This window comes from Chelonoidis abingdonii, chromosome 18 (genome assembly GCF_003597395.2).
Source record: "Chelonoidis abingdonii isolate Lonesome George chromosome 18, CheloAbing_2.0, whole genome shotgun sequence".
NCBI classification, from domain to species: Eukaryota; Metazoa; Chordata; order Testudines; family Testudinidae; genus Chelonoidis; species Chelonoidis abingdonii.
The window spans coordinates 500,819-525,121 of record NC_133786.1 but is presented as its reverse complement, the minus strand read 5'-3'; the positions used below and the strand labels follow the sequence as shown (position 1 = coordinate 525,121).

General features: G+C 45.0%; 1 protein-coding gene across 1 annotated transcript in view; it reads right to left on the bottom strand.

Annotated features, from left to right (window-relative positions):
- The window catches only part of LOC116826320 (uncharacterized), a 49,246-nt gene extending 28,682 nt beyond the window's left edge, over positions 1-20,564 (bottom strand). Inside the window, exons 1-6 of the mRNA XM_075073431.1 lie at positions 20,523-20,564; positions 18,112-18,278; positions 13,972-14,073; positions 8,011-9,109; positions 4,518-4,652; positions 4,210-4,390 (exon numbers count right to left, since the gene is read on the bottom strand). Coding sequence (XP_074929532.1) covers positions 4,210-4,390; positions 4,518-4,652; positions 8,011-9,109; positions 13,972-14,073; positions 18,112-18,278; positions 20,523-20,564 — 1,726 coding nt within the window. The remainder of the gene's footprint in view (positions 1-4,209; positions 4,391-4,517; positions 4,653-8,010; positions 9,110-13,971; positions 14,074-18,111; positions 18,279-20,522) is intronic.
- Positions 20,565-24,303: the final 3,739 nt, after the last annotated feature.

The window sequence follows — 24,303 nt, the reverse complement described above, 5'->3', positions numbered from 1 at the left end:
CCTGCTATTCCCCTCCCCCCTCATGCGGAACCCCCTTCCAGCGCCTACTCAAGTCCCCCACTCATCCTCCCCCCAGAGGACTCCCAGCCAGTGCTCTCAGAATCCCGCTCATCCCTCCCCCCCGCAGAGACTCCCCTAGCCAGCGCCTCTCACTCCCCCTATCCATACCTCCCCCCACAGAAGGCGCCCCCATCCAGCGCCTCTCAGTTTCCCCCCTGCTCATCCCCTCCCCCACAGGACCCCCCCACTCCACGCCTCTCACGTCCCCAAGCTCATCCCTCAAACCCACAGAGATCCCCCCAATCCACGGCTCTCAGTCCCCTGCTCATCCCCTCCCCAAACAGAGACCCCCCATCGCAGCACACTACTCTGAACCCCCGCTCATTTACCTTTCCCCCCCGGCAGAGACCCCCCTCAGCCCAACGCCTCTCAGAACCCCCGTCATCCCCTCCCCCCACAAGAGACCCCCATCCAGCGACCCTCTCACCCCCCACTTCATCCCTTCCCCCACAGTAGCCCCCACCCTATCGCTACCACAGTCCCCCTGCTCTTCCCCTCCCCCTCAGAGATTCCCCACCCATCCAGCGCCTTTCCAGTCCCCCCTGTCTCTTTCCTTCCCCCCAGCAGAGATCACCCCCGCCCAGTACCTCTCAGAACCCCCTGCTCATCCCCTCCCCCTCAGGGCCCCCCCATCCAGGCGCCTCTCAGTCCGCCCCCTGCTCATCCCCTCCCCCTACAGGAAGACCCCCGCATACAGCCTCTCAGACCTCCACTCTCCCTTCCCCACAGAGCCCTCCCCCACCAGAGGACCTCCTCAGCCAGCGCCTCTCAGCGCCCGCTCATCCTCCCCCACAGAGACCCCCCCAACTTCCGGCTCTCAGTCCCCCGCTCATCCCCTCCCCTCATGAGATCCCCCCAATCCAGCACCTCTCAGGAACCCACCGCTCATTCCCTATCCTGCCCCTCAGAGCACCCCCCCATCCAGTGCGTCTCAGTCCCCCTGCTCTTCCCTCCCCATCAGGAGACCCCCCCCATCCAGCAAACTCTCAGTCTGACCCTGCTCATCCCCTGACCCCCAGAGCCACCCATCCAGCGCCTCTCAGTCCCCCATCTCTCTCTTTTAACCCCCCCCAGCCACTGCCCCTCCCCCGCAGAGATTCCCCAACCAGCTCCCTTCAGACACTTCCAGTCAGCCCTATAGGGACTTGTGGCACCTAACAAATTTAGTTGAGCATAAGCTTATTTGTCATTCATTGAGTTCAGCCCCTTCACAACACAGGAATTATTGAACACCCTAGAGGAGATTTAATCCCAAACCTCCAATCCTATACCTACCCTTCCTGCTTGGTTTAAAAAACGTAAATGGGAGCTTCACTGGACGGAGAGCGCCAAAGCCTCACTCAGTGACTATGTCCACCCTTCGGCCTTCAGTCACAGAACAGACTGAATTACACCCTGGATGCATTGGACTTGGCTAGTATCCACTATGAAATCTTTAGGATTCCCAGCAAGCTAGCAAGAGACCACTTCCAGTCTCATTGGTCTGAAAACAAGATATTGGACTCTATGCAATCTGGATTCAGCCAAGAACATGGAGCAAACACCGTATTATTGGCACAGAGAGATGTTCTCTTGATGTAGATGGTTGGAGGGCAGCCTTCCTCCTTTATCCTGGCTCTCTCTGCAACATTTCATATGGTCAACCATGATATAGTGCTCTGTGTAAGATACTTATTCCTTGTGGATAATCATAACAAATCAAAAAGTCACAAAGGAGAAATCACCTTGAAAGACTAACTCTTGCCTTGTCTCCTGCAAGATCTAATCTTCAGTTTGCCTGTATGGGATGAACGGTCTTTCCTATTGCATCTGGACTTGTTGGAAGGAGACGCAAGAATTTAAAGTGTGTATGGTCTTTCTGGAGAACATGTGTGGAGGAAGACAGACTTTGTTCTACTTGAAATTCTCTACCATTCTCCTCTGGGTTACACAGATCACCATCACCACTTCTCGCTTGAAAATATAATCCATGGATGAAGCCAAAGCTGCCTTTTAACTAGTGCACTATCCACAGGCTCTGGCTGGAAATGTGATTGGGGCTAGCATGGATAAAACTGCCAGAGATATTTGTCATTAAAGAGTCAATTCTTCCGTCCCTGTTTGGAATAAGGCAATTGCAGTGGAAGTCTACAAGATTCTGTCTACTCGCTCAAATGTGTGTGTGTGTGTGTGGGAGGGTTACGACAGCTTATCTAGTCTATCTGACATCTTTAAGAGGAAAAAGTCCACAGGATTAGGACGGTCTTATTCTTTCAACTGTGACTGTGGATTCCACTTTTGGAGTCTGGACTTTTCTATGTGGAATTTACTTACTGTTCTTGGCGGTGAACTCCAACTCTTCAACCCCAAGATTTGGGGAGTAAAGCCTGCTCTTTTCATTGCTAGCAGGATAGCACTAGCCCACAATACGCTTAATCTTAGGATCCTTGACTTCTATCTTACATTAAGCGTTATCCTTCTCCCTTTTTTATTTTTTTCGCAAAGCAAAAACAAAAACAAAACTTTTTTTTTTGGTTCCTCCAAATTGGACAGATGTGACCTTACAACACCTGGTTTTGACTCACCAGTGTCAACAAAAATTCTTGCTTGCCATTCCTCAGCAGAAGCTGCCAATCGTGCCAAATTTGTACAGGAACTCCTCACTTAAAGTCGTCCCGGTTAACACTATTTCGTTGTTACATTGCTGATCAATTAGGGAACATGCTCGTTTAAAATTGGGAAATGCTCCCTTCTAACGTCGTTTGGCAGCCAGCTGCTTTGTCCACTGCTTGCAGGAAGAGCAGCCCGTTGCCACTAGCTGGTGGGTGGGTGAAACCAGCATGGATCAGCAGCCCACCTAGCAGCTCCCCGTTCCCCTAAGTTCCCTGTGCAGCAGCTGTCCCTCCCCCCACGCCGTGCCATGTGCTGCTCCTGCCCTCTGCCTTGGAGCTGCTCCCAGAGACTCCTGCTTGCTGTATGGGGGGAGGGCGGGAGGAAGTGGGGGCCTAATGCCAGTGTGTTCCCCTCCCCCCTGCTCCTGCATCCTGCTTACCCCATCTTCCATAGAGCAAGGTGGAAACACAACAGGGCTCAGGATGGAGGGAGCTTGCTGGTAGCAGCTGGTTTCTGCAACCTGATCTAAGTAACAAGGCAGTCTACTTAAAGGGGAAATGCACATATCTCTCTCTCTCTCTCTCTCAAACACACACACACACTGTGTTTTTGTCTCTATCTGCCCTCCCTCCTTCCCTGCTGCCTTGTAGAATGTGAGAGTTAATCATTGAGAGCTCAGCCAATTGTTAGTTCATAATTTAGCAGTAAGGCATTCCCTGGGAAATATCCCACCCTCTGACTCCTCCACTTCAACCAAGCTTCCCAGTCATCATCACTGTGTACCAGTATTAAATTGTTTGTTTAAAACTGATACTGTGTGTGTGTGTGTGTGTGTGCGCCTTTTGTTTAGCGAAAAAAATTCCCTGGAACCTAATCCCCTCATTTACATTAATTCTTACGGGGAAATTGGATTCGCTTAACATCATTTCGCTTAAAGTCGCATTTCTCAGGAACATAACTTTACAGCATTAAGTGAAGAGTTACTGTAGTGGTTTTGTGACAGACAAAACATCAATTAACGAGCAGTGTAAGACCAAGAGAATTTTTACTTTGTAAGCTAAGAAGGATGAAAGTCCACTCTCAGTCACTATTAATGAAGAAGCTCAATTTTTTAAAATGAGTATCACCTGCTTAAGGATGCTGAATTGCTTACTTGGCAGATATTTTTGTTTGGTATCAATTCCTAGTCATAGGCTACCTTTTTACAGTGATAACTCTCATATCCTCTACTTGTTAACTAACAGCACGCACTGAAAAAAGGAGGAATTCATCCAGGGTCTTTAACAAAGTCTGATTATTTAATATAATAAAGAGGGCTTTTTTTTAACTGAGAAAATATCTTATGACAAGAAGGGGTCTAAAAATCAAGACCACAAAACAGTAAAGTCTATGTAGAAATTACCTGATACAAGTGAGGGATTTTTCTCTTTTAAGGTCAAAAGCCCACGTATAGAGAAAGTTTCTGTTTAATGCAGTCAGTCTACCTGTTGCCAGGACAACATTTCAAATGTGTTACAAATTGAAATGTAGAACTACAAAGCAAACAAAAGTATTTACCATTTTCATTATTATAGCAAGATGCTCCTTGTCTCTGTGGATTAGCAGCATTATCAACCTCATCTTTCCGCCTCGCTTGTGTAACATGAATGGCTTCCAAATAACGTTCTAGACTTTTGGATATATTCTCATGGACAGGAGTACCACGAAGTCTTTCCATTTTTCTTATTAAGGTGAGCACCTACCGAATATATTGCAAACACCAAAAGAGTTAATTTTTCAAATCCTCCACAAAATAATAAACCCACAAACATATAACCTGATGTTACTCATCCTTGCAGAACATTCCATGCTGTAAGTATGCTTACTCTGGCCTCTTCTGATAACTGGTACACAATCAAATGATCCACTCCTGAAAGGTTAGCAGGAAGTCGAGAAACAGGAATCTTATCTGAGCTAGATCTTTGTGCTCCTGGAAAGTCTCTTGCAAGATCAGCTTCAATCTGAAGAGAAAGCACATCCCTTTAAAAGATTTAGAACAGAGTTTTATCTGATAGCCTAAGCTTTTCTATTTTTTCATTATGTAGATGCAAGAGATGTGGCTGCTGTTTAAGTCTCTGGGGGCATTTAAAACAATAAGAAGTCATTATTAAACTTTAAACTGCTAACTTTAAACTGCTAACAACTTCCAAAAATTCCAAGTACTACTTTCTAGCATAAATCTAGAATCAACATCTGTAACCAACAATCAATCTTGGGTACAGACCCAAGGAAATACAGGGATCTTGCACAATCCTTGGGAGGTTAAACTCTAGCTTTGTCACACCTAGTTAGAGATGGGAATTCCCAACTGCCTACTGAGAACACCATGTTAAGGGCTCTCAGAGACTCAAATCCAGGAACTACTAGCAAGTACATGAGATGTCCTCAATTGCTGCAGTGGTTGTGTTTGAAACCCCAAGGAGAATCTCAGGTTTAACATATTGGCTTTGAGAAGATATCAGCCCTGACAAGTCATCCACGTGGACATCAAAGTCACCCATGACAATAGGCCTAGGCAAATAAAGATGGGACAAAGCCAACAGACGTTTTTAGAGGAACATCTCTGTTATATTTGAAGTCAGATAAACAGGGCCGGATGTAGGTTTTCTGACACCCCAAGCAAAAAAGTGTTTGGCTGCCCCCCACCCCAGCCCTGGGCTCTCCGCCGCACCCCTCTGCTGCCCCAACCCTGGGGTCTCCCCCTCACCACCCACACACAAACACCCTGCTGCTCCAGCTCTGGGCCTCCCCCCTCGCCCCATACTCCCTGCCACCCCAGCCTTGGGCTCTCTCATCTCCCCCCATCTGCACCCTCCTGCTGTCCGAGCCCTGGGCCACGGGTAACTCGCTCCCAGGGTGGGTCATACAGCAGGAATTTAGGATGTGCACAGAACACAGACAGGATTGGTTCCCATATAGTTACAGAATTGCAGTAATGTGGAACAATTTTCAGCTTGTGTGACTAGAGGATATCTGGATGCAGATTATAAGACTATCCTCCATAAATGAGGAAAAGTTGAGGTGCCTTTATTATTCTTTTGTTCCAATCTTTCTTTCTATGTGGAATTTGCCAATGCAACATCATTGTCTTCCTTTTAAACAAGTAAAACTAAAGGCAATGGCTGTTGAAAATAGCAGTTCCAGTCCTAATAACCACTGGGAAGCATTTCTTGCTCAATTTTATCCTACTTTTTCTACAGCAAGTTACAGTGGATCAGTATATTTGATTTGGGAGAAATGAAGTAACAGCTGCCCAAACTGAGCTTGAGCACTCCTGAATTTTCAGGTGTTCAAATCTGGAAGGCAGGTGCTAGATTCCCTTTCTGAATATTAGCTAAATCTGGAAAGGAAAAGTCAATTTTTGCTTCCATGGCTCAGAAGTGGAAATTCTCCTACGTGTCTGGTACTGTATCTAAACCTGCCCAGGTCCAGAGCCTCCCCTCCCTACTTTTCATTTTAAATTCTAGTGGAATCCACGTACCTCCCTTGCTAGGCTTCAGATAGAGAGGGCACTGTCCATTTAGTCCACCCAGTTCCTTCTTTGGGGGCTGCAAGGTGAGGTCATACCACTATCCCTAATCTAGTCTGGTGATGTCTTCTGAAGGGGATATCTGAGCCAAAGCCTACTCCTTGAGCATACAACAAGGGTTATCATATGTCTGTATTTTCACGGACATGTCCGGCTTTGGGGGTTTTAAATACCAATCAAACTCTCAGAAGGTCCGGGATTTTCCTCCCAATGCAGAGTGTGGCGCAGCTGACAGGGCAGCTCGGCTGGATCTTCCTCTGACCCCCCACCTCCCCTGCAGCCTCAGCCGGCAGCGCTTGGGGGGCAGGGCTGTGCGCTCTGTGGGGAAGTGCAGGAAGATGTCTACAGCAGGATGTCCGGCTCCATGCAGAGCCAGACACCCTAGTCTTAGCAGCACGATAAGGGGCCGGGGGGTTGCAGAAGGAGTAGGGGGTTCCAGAGGGCAGTCAAGGAACAGGGAGCGGGGGGGGTTGGATGGGGCGGGTGTGTGGAGAGGAGTCGAACAATCAGGGGACAGGGAGCGGGGGGGTGGATGGGCAGAGATTTGAGGGGCAATCAGGGGCAGGGAGAGGGGGGTTAGATGGGTCAGGGGTTCAGGGGGGCAGTCAGGGGACAGGCAGCAGTTGGATGGGCATAGGAGTCCCAGGAGTCTGTCAGGGGGCGGGGTTGTGGAGAGGGGTCCGGACAGTCAGGGGACAGGGAGTGAGGGGGGTTGATGGGCAGAGGTTTGAGGGGCAATCAGGGGCAGGGAGAGGGGGGTTAGATGGGTCAGGGGTTCAGGGGGGGGCAGTCAGGGCAGGCACTAGTTGGATAGGCATGAGAGTCCGGAGTCTGTCAGGGGGGCGTGGTGTGGATAGAGCCAGGGCAGTCAGGGGATCAGAAAGCGGGTGGGTTCTGAGGGGCAGTCAGGGGAGGGGTCTGGGGGGAATGATCAGGGGACAAGGATCAGGGGGTTGGATGGTTTGGGGTTTGGGGGGCGATCAGGGGGTGGAAAATTGGGAGGGAATGGAGGGGGTGGGATCTCCGCTGCCCTTCCCAGGGCAGCTATGCCATTCACACCAAGCGGAATGCATGACGGTCTCAGCTACCTCACTCCTCCTCTCTTTCCTGTTGATAGCGGCCTAGGAAATGCTGGGAAATGTAGTTCTCTCCCTGCTCCAAGGCTGGTGCTATACACAGGGAGCTAACCAAGGAACTACAGCTCCCAGGGCCCCCTGTTGGTTCTCAGCTCCCAGGCTGGATCCCTGCCGCCCCTGCAAATGAGCCGCCCCGAGCACCTGCTTGCTTTGCTGGTGCCTAGAGCCGCTCCTGGATATAAACAACCACCCGCTTGGCCCCCCTCTGTTCATGCCAAATTGAGCACTATCCAAAAAGAACTGGACTAATAAAGGCCCTGCTTTATCAACCATCCAGGCTTAAATCAGTGGTCTCTTCCACGATCCATGGATGGTGGTACGTATTGGCTACCGAGCTTGCACTCAACAACATGAACCAAAGAATAGGATCCATATCACCAGATAGCATAAGACACTTTGGCCAAAGAGGGTACGTGTCATGCACAATTGTACGACATTCACACTGTCTGGTATCTTCTTACAATTGTGTAGACTCAAAACAGATTGTTGTAGATGGGGCTCAAAATATTTAGAGTACAATGAAAGTCACAATATTTCAAAAAGGCAGCAAGACTGACTCCTTTTCACCAGTAAATTGCAGGAATTTCTACTCTACCTAGCTGTTCCTTTATAATCACCTCCTACATACAAGTCTATCATGGTATAGATTATTACCTTTTTCCTCTCCTTCTTCAGAGTTCTCCACTGTACATAACACTTATTCAGTTGAATACCAATCTCATTAGCAGGCCAAAGGCAATTTCTTTGAGCCCTATACTTATTAAAAGGAGTTGGAAAGGCGAAGTATGGTGCACTTGATTCCTCACAAAATAGGCCATTTTGCTTAAAATCAGACATTAATGAGAAAGAAGTATGGCCATCGTAAGGCAAATGAAAATTTCTATTTTGTAGAGCAGTTTTTAGAAGTAAATGATAGTCACAAGATTTACAAGAGCATTGTTTAGGATTAATACGGCTCTTATATTCAATCTTATTACAGGTTTCCCCCAAATTGAAGCTATTCTGGCCATTTTGCATGTGAGCTTCCTGTGGGTTTCTATTTGTTCCTCCAATAAAATGATTTTCTTTAGTAAATGGTTGACTCAAAAAATATACCTGTGGGTGACTAGATGGCTGAGATTTACGAGAAGCTGTAAAATTTTCATATCTTTTAGAAACCAGATGATTGTCCTGGAACACTTTGCCCCATGTGCCATTAGTAGGTTGACTAGATAAATCATTGAAGTACTCTGCTTGCGCTTGTTTGTCATTTTTCATAGGTTTGCCTCTTGCTCGGTCAGTTTCCCAATACTCTTTCTGAATACCAGTGCCATCTTTAATTCGAAACTGAGAAGAACAATAACTAAAATCAGAGCAGTTCTTTTCACGCTCTCCATTTAAGTTCATCTTATGAAAACTGCACACATGCTGATTAAACTGTACATTCTGAAACGCGAATCCTTCTGGCTGAAAGATGGAATTATTTTCAAAAGCAGGATTTTCAGGATAAATGTTCAAGATCCCAGCAGATGGCTGAGTATAAGGGTCAGAAGGAGAAAGCAAAGACTCTTTAAGATGAAGGTCGTCAAATACTCTGTGTAAAGTCTCCACAGCAGATAACTTTTGCAAGTGTCCTTGGTAACAGTTCTGTGTGCCACTCGGGTTTGGAAAATCTTTACTTCGTAAACGGTGCTCAGAAGACAGACCTGACAAGTCAACATTGTTTCCAGTGCTAGATGCCAACATAGGAGGAAACAATCTCAACAGATAATTCCTGTAACAAATAGAATTGCACTTTTTAGGAATGACCAAACACATTTATGTTACATTATAGCTTTGTTCAGAGTTTAGTGGGTTTTTTTCAAAATGCAAAGCTACTACTAAGACCTTTGCTAAAGATACGATTTCAAGCAGTTTTGTCACAGGAATTAGTGATAAAAAACTATTAGCGTACTAGACTGTTGACAGCAGATAATTATTTCCTGAAGTCTATTTTTTATTGTTTTTTCCAGTCTACCTTTAATGTGTCACATTATGCTGCTTCAATCACAACTATTTGTCCTTCATATCTTCAGAAACTTCATTATTGATTCTTAAAGAGTTTCTGTATTGACATTTGAACTTCTAGAGCATTTTCCATAGAAAGATTCCATAGAATTTGAAAAGAAAATTAACCTTCCCAACATCTCCGCAAAGCTGATTCCTTATTTCTTTTTTTAATTACATTTCCTTGTTAAAGAAAAGTATCTTTTTGCCCCCAGCAAGAAAACATTTATTTAAATCACTTGCTATAAGGTTTTCCAGTCATTCTTTTAAATATATACATCATCCTGCTCAAAGTTTAACAACATTTGTAAGCCACCAGATACAGACTTGACTCCTGCAGTGCTTGAAAACATCTGATGACCTCTCCTCTTAGCAACCTTCTATGACAACTAATTATGTTTTAAGATAGGGAAGATAAAAATTCAAGAGAAATAATGCACTAGCAAATCGCTCTCTTGATTTTTCCCCCCAAATACTAACTATCTAAGAGAAGTCAGTAAAGTCACTGTTAACTATATAGTCTCCACCATTCTATTTTTTGCAGGGAGGAGGAGGAACTCAGATCCTCCTGGTGGAATTTCCTCACCAAATGTTTGGGGGCAACAAATAGTGCAGCCCAGTCAGGAGGCTGCAGGACCTGCCAACAAATCCTACCAATTCCAAGAGATCCACAAGCTCTATATGTCTGCACTGGTTCCGGGTCTCTAGTTCTTCCCCAAGCCAACTGCCACACAGTTCCAGTGGAGGTAGGCCATCAGGTCTGGTCGAAATTGTTCCCTAGGACCCCCAGGCCAGGAGAGAGCTGAGGAAGCATACTATAGCACTATACTATCACAACTCTGTGAGAAGCTCCTTTGGGGACCAGAAGGAAGTTGGGTAATGGAGAAAAGCTGCAACAATGTATGTTACCCCACCCTTGAAGCATCCACTTCACTCACCACATGGAGAGGTATCTGGCATGAAGAAGGTGAAGGGCAGAATTTCCCCTCCCAGCATATGTTTTTTAGAAATGATCAGGCATGGTAAAAATAGGAAGTGTATGCCTTAAAAGCAGACATTTATCTCAAGCTATTTGGTATCACAGAAAAGCCTTTCAAATCTTCTGCATAAACTCGGAGATAGAGACCCACTGATGGTTCACTGCTTTGCATCAGCAACTCTTGAGACACTCAGTACACCTAATACGCTCTTCTCATGATAATTACCCAAAAGATGGCATGTAATATATTATGAGAAATCTAAAACTTCACTGATCAGTAATATTCTTGCATAATGGATGCATACTTGAGTACAAAGAGTTCATCTGTGCTAGAATTACGTTCTTAAAATGAGTTTGGCAAGCAGGGAATAACCCACTCTGCCCTAGACAAAGGACTGTGTATTTCATGTGTGACCAGCCTGATTGTCAGGCAGACATAAGGAAGGCACATTTACATGCAAGATAAACAAAGCCATAAGGACAGCAAGTGGGAGGATGGAAACTGCATCTCCAGGAAGCCTTCCTGCCTCGAAGCAGGATCAATGAACTTTGGAAAGCTATAGGGAGAGAGGAAAACCATTTTGGCACTGTCATAAAGAGATAGTTAAGGGTTAATGCCTCTTTTACTGGAAAGGGTTAAGAAGTTCACCTAGTCTAGCTGACACCTGACCAAAGGAACCAATGGGGGAACAAGATGGTTCAAAAGGGAGGAGGGAAGTTCCCTTTGTCTGGGTCGGTTTCACTTTGACCGGAGTGGGAAAGCTCCAGAATTCAGCCTCTTATTAAGCAGTGAGCATTAGTGAAGGAAAAAATAGGTTTATGTTTATTTCTTTGTAACTTGTCTCGTGCAATTAGAGGAACAGTCAAATTGGGTATTTGGATATATTTTTTTGTGTGTAACTAAGGTTTTGCCCAGGGGAACATCCTCTGTGTTTGGAATCTGTTGTCTGTGAGAGTAGCTGGTATGCTATTCTCTTCCAAAGGTTTTTCTTTTACCTTTCTTTTCTTGAATTAAAAGCCTTTTTTTAATACCTGATTGATTTTTTCCTTGTTTTAAGATCCAAGGGGTTTGGATCTGTGTTCACCAGGAAATTGGTGAAGTCTCTCAAGGCTACCCGGAGAAGGAAAGTAGTGCTTGCGAGTGGTGGCAGCCAGACCAGATCTAAGATGGTAATTGAGCTTAGAGCTTCTCACGCAGGTCCCCCACATCTGTACCCTAAAGTTCAGAGTGGAGAAGGAACCTTGACAGGCACCATCACTTGAGGAGTTAAAGGGGTCAGAGATCTTGAAATCACAGAATGTTGGACCATTTAACTCAAGTGCTTGAAGTCCCTGGGTATTAAGTATAGGTGGGAAACCCACTGAGGACAAGATTGTAACTTGCAGAAATTAAGTTTTAATCTTACAATTGTATTTTTACTCCTTTGCTGGTTACCCTTTCTCTATTTCTTATACTTGGTATCACTTAAAACTATGGGCTTTTGTTTAATAAACTTGTTTTTACTATAAACCAATTCAGTGTTTTGATTAAAACAGAGTGTTTGTCAAACCCCAGTTAAACTAATGAGCTGTTGTCTACTATCTCTTTTAAGGAGCAGTTCCAGGAGAGGATGGGACACTACAGGGAACAGAGTTTGGGGGAAATTTGGGACTTGGCGGACAGGGCAAGTTTTGCAGTCACGCTGTTAAAAAGTAGCTTGCCAACAGAAACCAGGATGCGACCTGCATGCTTGAATGCCGGCTGTTGGTGTCACACAAGCATTTAAGGCACCCAGAGTTACAGAGCAGGTGATAACATAACTCCTTGCTGGTCTGGGTAGTACATGAAAGCATCACTAACTCCTTTTTCCTGTACCCAAAACATAGGCCCTTTTGGATGGCAATCAAAATGATGGCTCTTTTCACTATGCCTGATCAATAGATCATTGCTTCTCTTTATAAAGGAAGTGTGATACAGCATGGCCAGAGGGCAGCATAGGAGTGTTAGCAGGGGGCCTTATTCCCTGCCAAGGGAGGAAGGTTTGCTTTAGATTAACTAGAACAGCTGTGGCCAATTAGAGCACCTGACTTCAATTAGAGCACCTGACTCCAGTTAGAGCACCTGACTCCAGTCATGGGATATAAACCCCTGCTTCAGTCAGACAGGGGGTGGTAGTTGAAGGAGAAAGGTTGGATTGGAGCAGAGTGCAGATTGCAGAAGAGAAGAGTTTGTCCAGAGAGAAATAGAAGGTTTGGAGGAGTGCTGCGGTGGATTGGGAAGCCCAACAGAAACCCTAGGTAAGGGGCACCAGGCTTGTATAGAAGAGAGGCGAGAAGCCCTTCACAAGCTGACGGGTATGAGAGGGAAGTAACCCAGGGGAAGAAACCGCTAGTCAAGTGGTTCACCACAACCCCAGGGCCCCTGGGTTGGGACCTGGAGTAGAGGGCGGGCCCAGGTCCCTCCCTCTCCACTCCCCTCCTCCAAGGACACTAGGGGAGTGATTAAGAACTGGTTCAGAGGCAAGCAATATCGCCCTGAACCTATCCCAGAGAAGAGAAAGCGCGAGACCCAGAGAACAATACCGGCAATTTGCCACAGAAGACACCCCAAAATTCACCACAGTAATAACAGGGAGAACCTCCTTTGCTTGCATAGTCCCACAACTTAATGGACATTGTCTTTTGAATAAGCAACTCATCAGTACAGCACCCAAGGTGCCATGTTATTTTCTTCTGCTACATACAAATACATATTTTTTGCATTTGAAAAACAAAAATGGTAGAAATTTAACTTTCATGTTCCTACAATATGATTTGTGTAGATCCCACTAGCAAACATCAGCACAGTTGTATAATTAAAAGTATGATTTAGTCAGACCCCAAAGTACCTTACAGAACATAAATCTGGTCCCTGCTCCCAAATACTTTACAATCTAAAAAGACAAGACAGATGGATGATATGGGAAGAGATACAACACTAATGTTTTGTTTCTGATGTTCTCCTATTCAGTTGATTGAAGAAAAAATACTGATTTGCAGGACTGACTACTCTTCAGTGTGGGTTTCTCTCCTGCTGGTAATAGCTCACCTTAACTAATCACTCTCACTACAGTGTGTACGGTAACAGCCACTGTTTCACGTTCTCTGCGTGTGTATATATATCTGCCTACAGTATTTTCCACTGCATACATCCGATGAAGTGGGTTTTAGCCCACGAAAGCTTATGCTCAAATTTGCTAGTCTCTAAGGTGCAACAGCTACTCCCATTCTTTTTGCAAATACATTTCAGAATGTTCTGAATTATGAGCTAACTCTACCTTCAGATCTATCCACAGTCATACCTCCATTAATCCTCTTAATAAAACTAAAGTAACGGAAGACATTCATTTCTTTTCCACTTGCCATCTGCTGATAGAAGGATGACCAGAAGACTGCCTTTCTACTTTAGTTTATTAGTAACAGATCTTTCCAATTTAACTTGATGATAGCTTATTTAAATGATGATATCTTAAAACTCAGTACTACATCAGACAACACCTAAGTTGTCCTGCCAAATGTCTACTGGTAAGTAAAAGATATAAAACTTTAAATTGGAAGAAACAACACCATGCAAGTTTTCAGTAAAAACTTACCAATCTCTAACTGGTTCTGGCTTGTGTGCCTCATCTAGGATGCTCGACACTAGCCTAAACATATCTGGGTCACTGCCAGAGTAAAACAGAGTTGTCTGTGCTCTGAAAAATAAAACCCAAAGAGACAGGATCATATCTTCAGGAGAAAAAACAACCAATAAAGAGTAACCACACAAAAGTTTGCCTTCAGATTTCTTTAGCTGTAACATATTATAAATAGAGGAGGAGGAGAAAAGGAAGCTTCCTCACCCACCAAGAATTAATGGAATAATGTTCTTTGCAGATGAGAAGCTAAGTATTATCTTCTAGCATACCTAGACAGGAAACACATATTTGAATAGTTGGCACGTTTTAAAGCACCAGGATTGTGGCCCCTTGTGCAGATCTCAGCCCTCACGCAGGAAGCATTGGTTTGGGGTTCTAGAATGTTTACTGGGGCGTTGGATGCCCACATCCTTTTCTTGATTTGATACAGTTAACTTAGGACATTGTAACACATCTAAGAAGTTAACTTTGTAGCTCCCATTTGCATTTCTTTGTCATCATGTTGCCTGCTCACTCAGCTTCTTTAGTTCCCTCTAGTCCTGACTAACCTAAGGAACTGTGCCAGCTGCAAATTTTGCTATCTCACTGCTCGCCCCCCTTTACAGATCATTAATACATTAAACAAAAAGGAGCCTAGGGTGGAACCTTGGAGGCATCGTACGGTTTATATTTTGACAAGACCAAAATTGGCCACTTACTCCTAAACCTGGCCAATACCTAAAACTTAGGTCAACCTAACTATGCTGCTTAGAGGTTTGAAAAAGTCACATTCCGAAAAAACATAATCAAGCCGATCACAGCCCTAATATAGACACCGACTAGGTCAAAAGAAGAATTCTTCTGTCATCCTAGATAGCACCTCTCAAGGGAGTGAATTTCAAAAAAACCCTTTCCATCACTGTAGCAAGAATCTACACCACAGCTCAGCAGATGCAACTTGTAATACTTGCAGTATAGACATAACCCTTTGCTTCCTAGCTCCTATTCAGATTTTGATCCATAAGAATACTTCGCCTCTCAATCCGTGACTACGTAGTTTCTTTATTGAGGGACCTGGACAAAGGCCTTTTTGGAGTCCAGATAAACATCAACCAGTTCTCCTTTATCCATTACCTCATTGACGCGTTCAAAGAATTTTAATGTGGAGTCCTCATGGCACCTTGGAGATTAACATTTATTTGGGAATAAGCTTTCATGGGCTAAAACCAGCTTCATTAGATGCATGGAGTGAAAAATACAATAAGCAGGTATATATTTTCTATCTGCTGATACTCACACCTTCTTGTCAACTGTTGGAAATGGGCGACATCCACCTTGATTGCACTGGCCTTGTTAGCACTACAAAAGCAATTTTCCCTCTCTTGATAGTCACCCTTTCTGGTCAACTGTTCAGAATAGGCCGCTTCCACCTTAACTGAATTGGCCTCATTAGCACTGACACCACCTGGGCAAGGCAACTCCCATCTTTTCATGTGCTGTGATATATATAAAGCTTACGGTATTTTTCTCTCCATGCATCTGATAAAGTGGGTTTTAGCCCACAAAAGTTTATGCCAAATACATTTGTTAGTCTCTAAGGTGCCACAAGGATGACTCAGGGCTTTTCCTGATACAGACTAACACGGCTACCCCTCTGAAAAGAATTTTAAGACAATAATGAGACATTTTCCTCTCTAGAAACCATGCTGGTAAAACCCTAATCATGCCATGATCCTTCAAACATTTTATTTTCTCTTTTAAATGGTCATTTCAATAAATTTGCCAGGCACAGATGCAAAGCTTTGTGAATCGTAATTCCAGTCACCCACAGACCCTTTTTAAAATAGATATACAAATTTGCTGCCCTCCACTCCTGTGAAACAGTGGCTGACTTAGATACCAGTCGAGCTAGTTCTGATACCTGGAAACTTATGGAACAAATTATTAAACAATCTCGCTGTAAGCAGCTAGAGGATAACAGGGTTATAAATGGAGTTGTCAAGAATGAATCATGCCATATTAACTTGATTTCCATTTTTGACAAGGGTATTGGCCAAGAAGTTAGAGGGAAGCTGTAGGTGAGAGATCTTGATGTTATTAAGGCTTCTGACACTGTCTCAGAGGACATTCTCATTAGCAAACTAAGGAAATGATTAAATTACTAGCAAGTGGGTAAAAAACTGGTTGAAAGACCATACTCAAAGAGTAGTTATCAATGGTTCTGTTGCCAACTAAGGCATGTATCTACTGCCTGCAGAGGTCTGTCCTGAAGCTGCTGCTGCTCAATAGTTTCATTAATGACTTGGACAGTAGAGTGGAAAGTATGCTTATAAAATCTGAAGCAATGGGTTTAAATTGCAGCAAGGGAGGTTTAGGTTGGCCATTAGGAAAAACTTCCTGTCAGGGTGGTTAAGCATTGGAACAAACTGCCTAGGGACGTTGTGGACTTTCCATCATTGGAGGTTTTTACGAACAGGTTAGACAAACATCCCTCAGAACTGGTCAGTCATGTAGTCCTACCTTTAGAGCAGGGGACTGGATTAGATGACCTAATGAGGTCCCTTTCAGTCCCACACTTTTGTGATTCTTCACAATATTCTCACCAGTGAAGACTGATTCAAAAAAAATAATTTAACTTCTCAGCAATGCTTTTATCTTCCTTAATCTCTCCCTTTAACCCCTTGAGTGACATCATCTGGAGTTCCTCACTCCCCACACAGGAAGACTCTTGGAAATATCTGAGAACAAAGACTGACCTGGGGGAAGTTCTGGACCTAGGCTAAAGGATTTCTAGCCTGTGAATAAAAGACAGGGGGATTCCAAGCTGTAAAGCAAGTGCAGCTTGGCCCCTATTAACCTGCAGCCTGCTTGTATCATTTCTCTGGGTAAAAATCTGCTAAATCATATCCAGTCTATTTAGTATATTAAGGTTAGTTTGCGATTTTTATTTATTTCCTAGGTAATCTGCTTTAAGCTGCTAGACCAGTGGTTTTCAACATTTCCTGATTACTGTACCCCTTTCAGGAGTCTGATCTGTCTTGTGTACCCCAAGTTTCACCTCACTTAAAAACTACTTGCTTACAAAATCAGTATGTAGCCTGTTGTAAAACTAGGCAAATACCTAGATGAGTTAATGTAACCCCTGGAAGACCTCTGCGCACCTCTGGTTAAGAACCACTGCACTAGACTATAAACCCCAGAAAGCCAGCACATGCACGCTTACAATACAGGTGGTCATGGAGATCCACACACACAGGTCCCCTAACCTTCATCCATTTGTGCTGTGCAGTAACAACAGGAAGAAAGTGGCATTCACCGTGCCCCTGCTGTTATAGAAGACAGCTCCCTCTGTCACCACAAAGGATCATAATGATGTGATGTAACAAGGAGGCTGTGGCAAACTCAGGACAATTAGCTACCAGGAGAGGGGTAGTAATTGGTCCCGGAAGGCTTAGCCCTAGAGGAATAAGGTTCAACTGGGACAGGAGTTAGCAGGGGACTAATCAGGTTCAGCTGGCTCCAATTGCCGGAGACCTTTTTAAAACCTCCCTGGCAGGGAAGCAATGTGGGGGTGCTGCTGAAGAGTAGCTGCCAGCAAGTAGGGGCAGCTAAACTCTGAGGCTCTCCTTGGAAGGCAGATTGCATTCTCCCCAGAAGGAGAGGAAACTAGAACAAGGGGCTGGCTGAGAAGGGATTAGCCAGACCCTGTGAGATTGGGAAGGGGTTTTTTTTCTTTTCTTTTTCTTTTGCCCAAGCCTGTGTCTCCGGGGCTAAAAGGGACTGAGCTAAAAAACGGAGAGGCAGGGACTTTGCCACACGGCCTTTTCAAAAGGTAAATATTTGTCATTAGACCAAGATCAAGATTTGTCTGATACTTGACTTTCCCAGTATGTTCCCTAATAAAGATATTTTAGGTCACATATTAAAAAAGTATAACAATGATTTCCAGAGTTATTTCACAAATGCTATTAAATTATGGTAATTTCTTGCCCATGAGTTTCTGTAGTTATTCCATAACTTCTTCCTTACAATACTTAGGAACCAAACCCTCACACTCCTGCCCAATACAATTTTCAGCCTTCCAGAAAACAGCCTAAGATTACACTTATTTAATACCTTTCTTTTGTGCAGTACTGGAAAGCAGTTGCTGTGTTGCTATCATCTCTACACACAGACCGATTACTATATAACCAGGATGATTCCAGAGGTGGGGATGGATTTGTGATCTCTCCGAACAACGGGTAGAATATCCACGTGTCCATTTTTTGTTTCTTGCCGTCTACCTGCATTGAAAAGAGAGTGACCAATTTTACCATGTGAGGAGTTGATATAAGTGAACAATAAAGGGCATCTCTTTTGAAAAAAGGAAGTTCGGTTTTTAAAAGAGGCAACATTGTTTCTTTCTGAAAACTTTGTATCAGCCAATGCATACATCTGATTTAAAATAAAAATCAGGATGTGTTATTTAAATCAGTTTTTCTTTTAAAAAATAAACCTATTTATAATTCAATTTGAAATTGGGATAACTTATGTTAAGGCGTTAATATAGTATGATCTACTAAAATAAACTAACTCATATTTAAGAAGTACATGTTTATGCTGAAATTCTAAAGAAAGTTAAGCCACTGAACTGGTGGAATTCACTGTGCTGAGCACCTGAAGTACATTTCTTGAAGTGTTAACCAGATTGTGATAACAGATGCCTCTTACAAAGCGGCAGAGAGAATATTTTCTTTATTTCAGCTTATTCAACTAGTTTGTTTAATGGCTACTTCACTGAAAGTTGAGAAATGGATTCAGAATTAAAAAAAAAAAAAGAGGCAGAAAACCTGCTTTCCTTTTCCAGTCTAAGCCCAAGAACTAGGTGAGAAAGGACAAGAGCTCCTGTTGGTAAAATCTAAAAGAAATGGTCAGCAGAAACCAGCAGGTCAATTCTCTAACTACAGATAATATTCCTTGATCAAATCAGCTTTCAATGAAAATATGTTGTGCTAAACTTACACATTAAAAAGCATGCCCAGCACATTTTAGGCAGGTTCGGGGCCAGCTCCAGGCACCAGGAAAGCAAGCAGGTGCTCGGGGTCCCGTGTGCAAGGGCAGATGCAGCCTGGGAGCTGTACTTCCTATAGAGCCAGCCCTGGAGCAGGGAAAGAACTACATTTCCCAGCACTCCTCCATGTTCACTCCTGGGAAGAGGCCTGCTCAGCTTTCAGCTTTTTCTCCCTTTCGGTGGAGAGGGCAGGAAGACCTCCCTGGTGGATGGGTAGGGGAGGGCTGGGGAGAGAGCTCTGGAATTGACTTACACCAATTCTTGTATTTTGGAAGATTTTTTCAAAAGTTTCTGGGGAGCTGCAATGGCCAGGAGAGTGAAGACAATACTAGAAGCAGGAGAAAAAAAGGTCTTTCTTTACTTCCTTGGGCCATTGTACAGTGAACTGTGAATATCCGGCTTCTGTTTCCCCCCTAATTCTTTGCCCTATTAGGCTGCTGTAGCACCCCAGAAACATATGTTGTTTCTATGCTAATAAAAATGTCAGCGGAAGAGAATAGGGAAAATGCCAGGGAAAAGCTTCCTTTTTTTTGTGCACCTTTCTGAAGTTTTATAAAGTTGACATCTATTTTTGTCCTTTATTTAAAGTTAGGTCAAACCCACATTTCAAGGTATTTCATAACGTGCCATGTTTAGAAATTCTTTTCTACCAATACAAATGGCTTCAGGACCACAATACACTTTTCTCTGCACTTCCTGTGGGCAAGTGAACAGAAAAAAACATTTTCAATCTCTGTAGAGATTCTTGAATGTATGCAAATGCTGTGAGTGGTAATTACCACCTTAGAGCAGTGCCGCCTTCTCTTCCTGCTTGCAAAGAACTAGAAATGAGCTGTACACAGACACCTCATCAAATATTTCTTTTCTTTTCACAGTGCTATTAAAAGAAACAACTGTCAGGACACCTGGACCAGTATGAAAGAGGATTTTGTAATTAGCTTTAAGAACTAGGCCAGGCATGTAGGGTCCTGCAAACAAGAAACTTTTAATTTTTTTTAAAGCAGCATACATCCCTGGAGTTAACCTTTGTATTTTGACACAACTTCCTTAAATGCTTTACTCTCATTAATAGTCAGTAGGGCTCAGATGCTCAATTGTACGGTGTATGTTTAAAATATTTTTTTTTCATTTGTATAAGTAAGTTGACATTAAACTTTTATCAATAAACTTTTGGTAACTGAATTGTTTTCTTAACTATGTGAACAGTGGACTATTTTTTTACAGTCTGAAACATACCCACCTATATTTTACCTCTCAACTATGTTAAACGTGTATGAATGAAATTTGTATTTGTTTCTTATTGGCATATTTCCACTAATTTTGTGGGGAGGAAGAGCAACTAACTTCATTTTAATTATACCAAATCTGCTGTGGTATCCAAATTGCGGAGTTGGCTTTTTAATCAGTCAGTGTCGCCATCACAGTAAAAATATGCATCCAGTGAAGTGCAAGGCATTAATACGTTTATAGCTGTTACCACAGAAGCTCTACTCCTCTCTTGGTTTGGATAGGCCCCCATCGTAGCATCTGAGCACCCAGGAAAGTTAATGAGTTGCCTGACTAGTGATAGGATCCATGTTCTCCCTTATTTAAAGCTGGGCACTAACAGCTGGATTGGTTACGTTTTTCACAAAACTTATGGAGATGAGGGAGACAAAACTTAGACTTGTAGGAAAATGGGAGATTCCGTCTTTACTATGTCGTTGCTGTTGCACCACCATATTGTGTAAGCTATCCCAATACAGAATTTTGTTAAAGTGTGGGCTTTGGATCAGGCCATGAAGTAATGAAAGGTTAGAGTGGCTGAGAATTGAATTTAAACATGGTGCATGGATGGCACCAGGGGAGTACGTTGTGCATTTCAAACCATTTGCCTTGCAGATTTAGCCGTTACATGTATATATATAGAAATGCTCTAAGAAAGAAAGGCTGCCTCGCCTCAGAGTTTGGAACCCTCTCTGCTGTGAGTTCATGGGATGTGCTCCTTGCTCTCTCTTCAGCTTGATTCCTAACAGTAAGAGTACAAGGTAGCAAACACATAATGCAGTCAAGTTTCTATAAGGAAGAGCTTGAAACTACAGCCAATTGTTGATGTTTAATATTTTACACACATTTGGTTCCCTTACCTAAAAGGGATAGAAATTACCTGTAGCCCTTGATTTCCTGATTCTCCTCGTGCACTAGTTTTCCATCAGTGTCAATCCAGCAACCTTAGCAAAGCTACTCCAGTTGCCAGGAGAATTTGCTTATCCAGTGTAGTTTCTCAGCGCAATCTAGAGGGAGTTTGGTATGTGCTTCAGAATGAAAATCTCCTTTCTTTGTAGCCTGCACCCAATTCCCAGGTTATTTTAAGTGCCATCAGAACTGAGTCATTTCAACAGCCCATTTGGGAACTAGTTTGCTTTGTACCATTTTACCACTTCTGTTGCTTTTTCTGTGCCTGACTGAGAGCGTCAGATAAAAGGGCGGTGGGGGAGTTATCAGCAATTCAAAGGAAATAGTGCGAAGGGAAGTTTCTATGAATCCATGAAGTCAGTGTACAGGAAGTGCTTTTATTTCCTTTTCTAGGACAATCTCTAGCTCTAGGTGTATCTTACATGTATACACCTGTGGGTTAAACCATCCTGGACTCTTTGATTTTACCGTGTTACACGGTTGTCAATACACTGGAACTTGGAGGCTTATTTACTCAGTAGGGTGTGGAAATTATTCAGCTGGTGGTGTTTTCTTAGGACTAGATCCAAATGTCTCTCAATCCAGGGGTGGCTCTAGGACCAGCAAAGCAAGCAGGTGCTCGGATGGCTCATTTGTAGTGGCGGCAGGGATCCAGCCTGGGAGCTGAGAACCAACGGGGCCCTGGGAGCAGTAGTTCCTTGGTTAGCTCATGCTGCAGCTTGCTGTGAATGTAGAGCTGCTCTGGGAAGGGTACGGAGACCATATTTTAACATTCAAAAAAGAGGACACTCCCCGACTCGGTCAGACCCCCTGTGCCCGGCCGCTGGCCCTCAGGACTGCCCTGAATCCCCCCGCAGCCACCCAGGCAAGGCCTGCCTGGAGGGCCAGAGAGCAGATATCTGGCTTCACCCCGTAGGACCCACCAGGGACCCACTGCCCCCCAAACCGCAGAGGGAGACCCCGGCCCCAGGGCGGACTCACCTGCACTAGCTTGGGCCCCCTGCACCCAGCCCCCAGCCTGCAGGACCACCCCAAATCCACCAGCAGCCACCCAGGCAAAGCCTGGTCTGGCGACGGGTGTCCAGCTCCCACAGGCTTCCTCCCTGGAGGACCAGCGGCCCCCAAAGCCAAAGAAGGAGATCCCGGACCTGGGCCACACTCTCCCAGACTCAATTGGTCCCCCTGCGCCCGGCCGCCGGACTACCCCCAATCCACCAGCGGCCTCGCCTGGCGGGATAGATGGTAGGTGTCTGGCTCCCTCCCGCTTGCCTCATTCAGGACTTACAGCCCCCACAGCCACTTTGGCGACACTGGGCCTGGGGCGGACTCGCCCTGAGCCATTCGGGTCCCTGCACCCACCTGCCGTCCTCCAGGACCACCCCAAATCCACCAGCAGCCACCCAGGAGAGGCCTGGCCCAGCAGGACAGACGGCAGGTCTCCAGCTCCTGCAGGCTTCCTCCCCGGAGGACCCGCAGCTCCCAAAGCCACAGGGGAAGATCCCAGACCCAGGCCAGACTCTCCCAGTCTCAGTCGGTTCCCCTGTGCCTGGCCACTGGCCCCCAGGACTGACCCAAGTCCCTCCGCAGCCACCCAGGATGCGCCCACTTGCGTACTGCCGCTCTCTGTCTGTGTCTAAGTCAAGCTTTCTACCCACACTGGCAGCCAATGGGCTGTGACTAGGAGAACAGGGGCTGCGGGTCGGGAGTGAGGGGCAGCAGCAGAGGGGTGACTAGGGAGCCCAGGCCTGGAACAGCAGGGGCTGCAGGTCGGGAGTGAGGGGCACCGGCAGAGGGGTGACTAGGGAGCCCAGGGCTGGGATAAGAGTGGCTGCGGGTCGGGAGTGAGGGTCACCAGAAAAGTGGTGAGCAGGAAGCTCTGGGCTGGGATAGCAGGGATAGCCTGCTGCCAGTCTGGGGTTCCGTCTGCCGGCTCCTGCCAGCCGGCTCCTGGCCACTGGCCCCGGGTCCCCTTCACCCAGACTGGCAGTGGGCTGAGTGGGGCTGGTGACTGGGACCTCAGACCCACAGTGGGCTGAGTGGCTCAGCCTGCTGCCGGCCCAGGGTTCCATCCATTGGTCCCACTCAGCCCGCTGCTGGCCAGGAATCCTGTTCACCCAGGCCAGCAATGGACTGAGGAGGCCGGCAGTAGGGACCTCGGGAGGCAAGGGGCTGGCAGTGGCCTGAGCAGGGCCTCCCCCCCCAAAAATTATCTTCATTAGAGAAGGGGTACGCAAATGTTGTAAGTTTGGGAAACACTGGTCTAGATGAACACACTCTAAGGTGGGAGCAAAATTGGCTGAAAGATCCTGTCAGCGTAGTTAGTGGTGGTTTGCTGTCAAACCAAGAGGACATGTCTTGTGAATCCCTTACTATTCATTTTCATTAATGACTTTGAGAATGAAATGGAGACTATGCTTTCAAAACACACAGAGAACACCAAACTGGGGTGGGGGGGTGGCAAGCACTCTGGAGGACAGGATTAGAATTCAAAATGACCTTGACAAACCAGAGGATGGGTATGAAATCAACAAGATGAAATGCAATGAAGTACAAAGTTTGACACTTAGGAAGGAAAAATCAAATGCACAACTACAAAATGAGGAATGAGTGGCTAGATGGTAGCACAGCTGAAAAGGATCTGGGGTTTCTAGTGGACCAGAAATTGAATGAGTCAGCAATGTGATGCTGTGATGAAAAAGGCTAACAAGATTCCCGGATGCATTAACAGGAGTGTTGCACGTAAGACATGTGAGAGAACTGTCCCACTCTACTGGGCACGGGTATTGCCTTCACTGGAGTACTTTTAGAAAGATGCGAAGAAATTGGAGAGAGTCCAGACCTCAGCAACAATAATGAGAAAAGGTTTAGGAGACCTAACATCTGGGGAAAGGTTAGAAACCTGGGTATATCAGTCTTGAGAAAAGAGACTTGAGGGGGAAATCTGATAACACTTTTCAAATAAGTTAAGGGATGTTGTAAAGAGGACGGTGATCAATTGTTCTCCATGTCCAGAGAGTAACGGGCTTAATCTGCAGCAAGGTACATTTAGGTTAGACATTAGGAAAAGCTTTCTAACTATAACG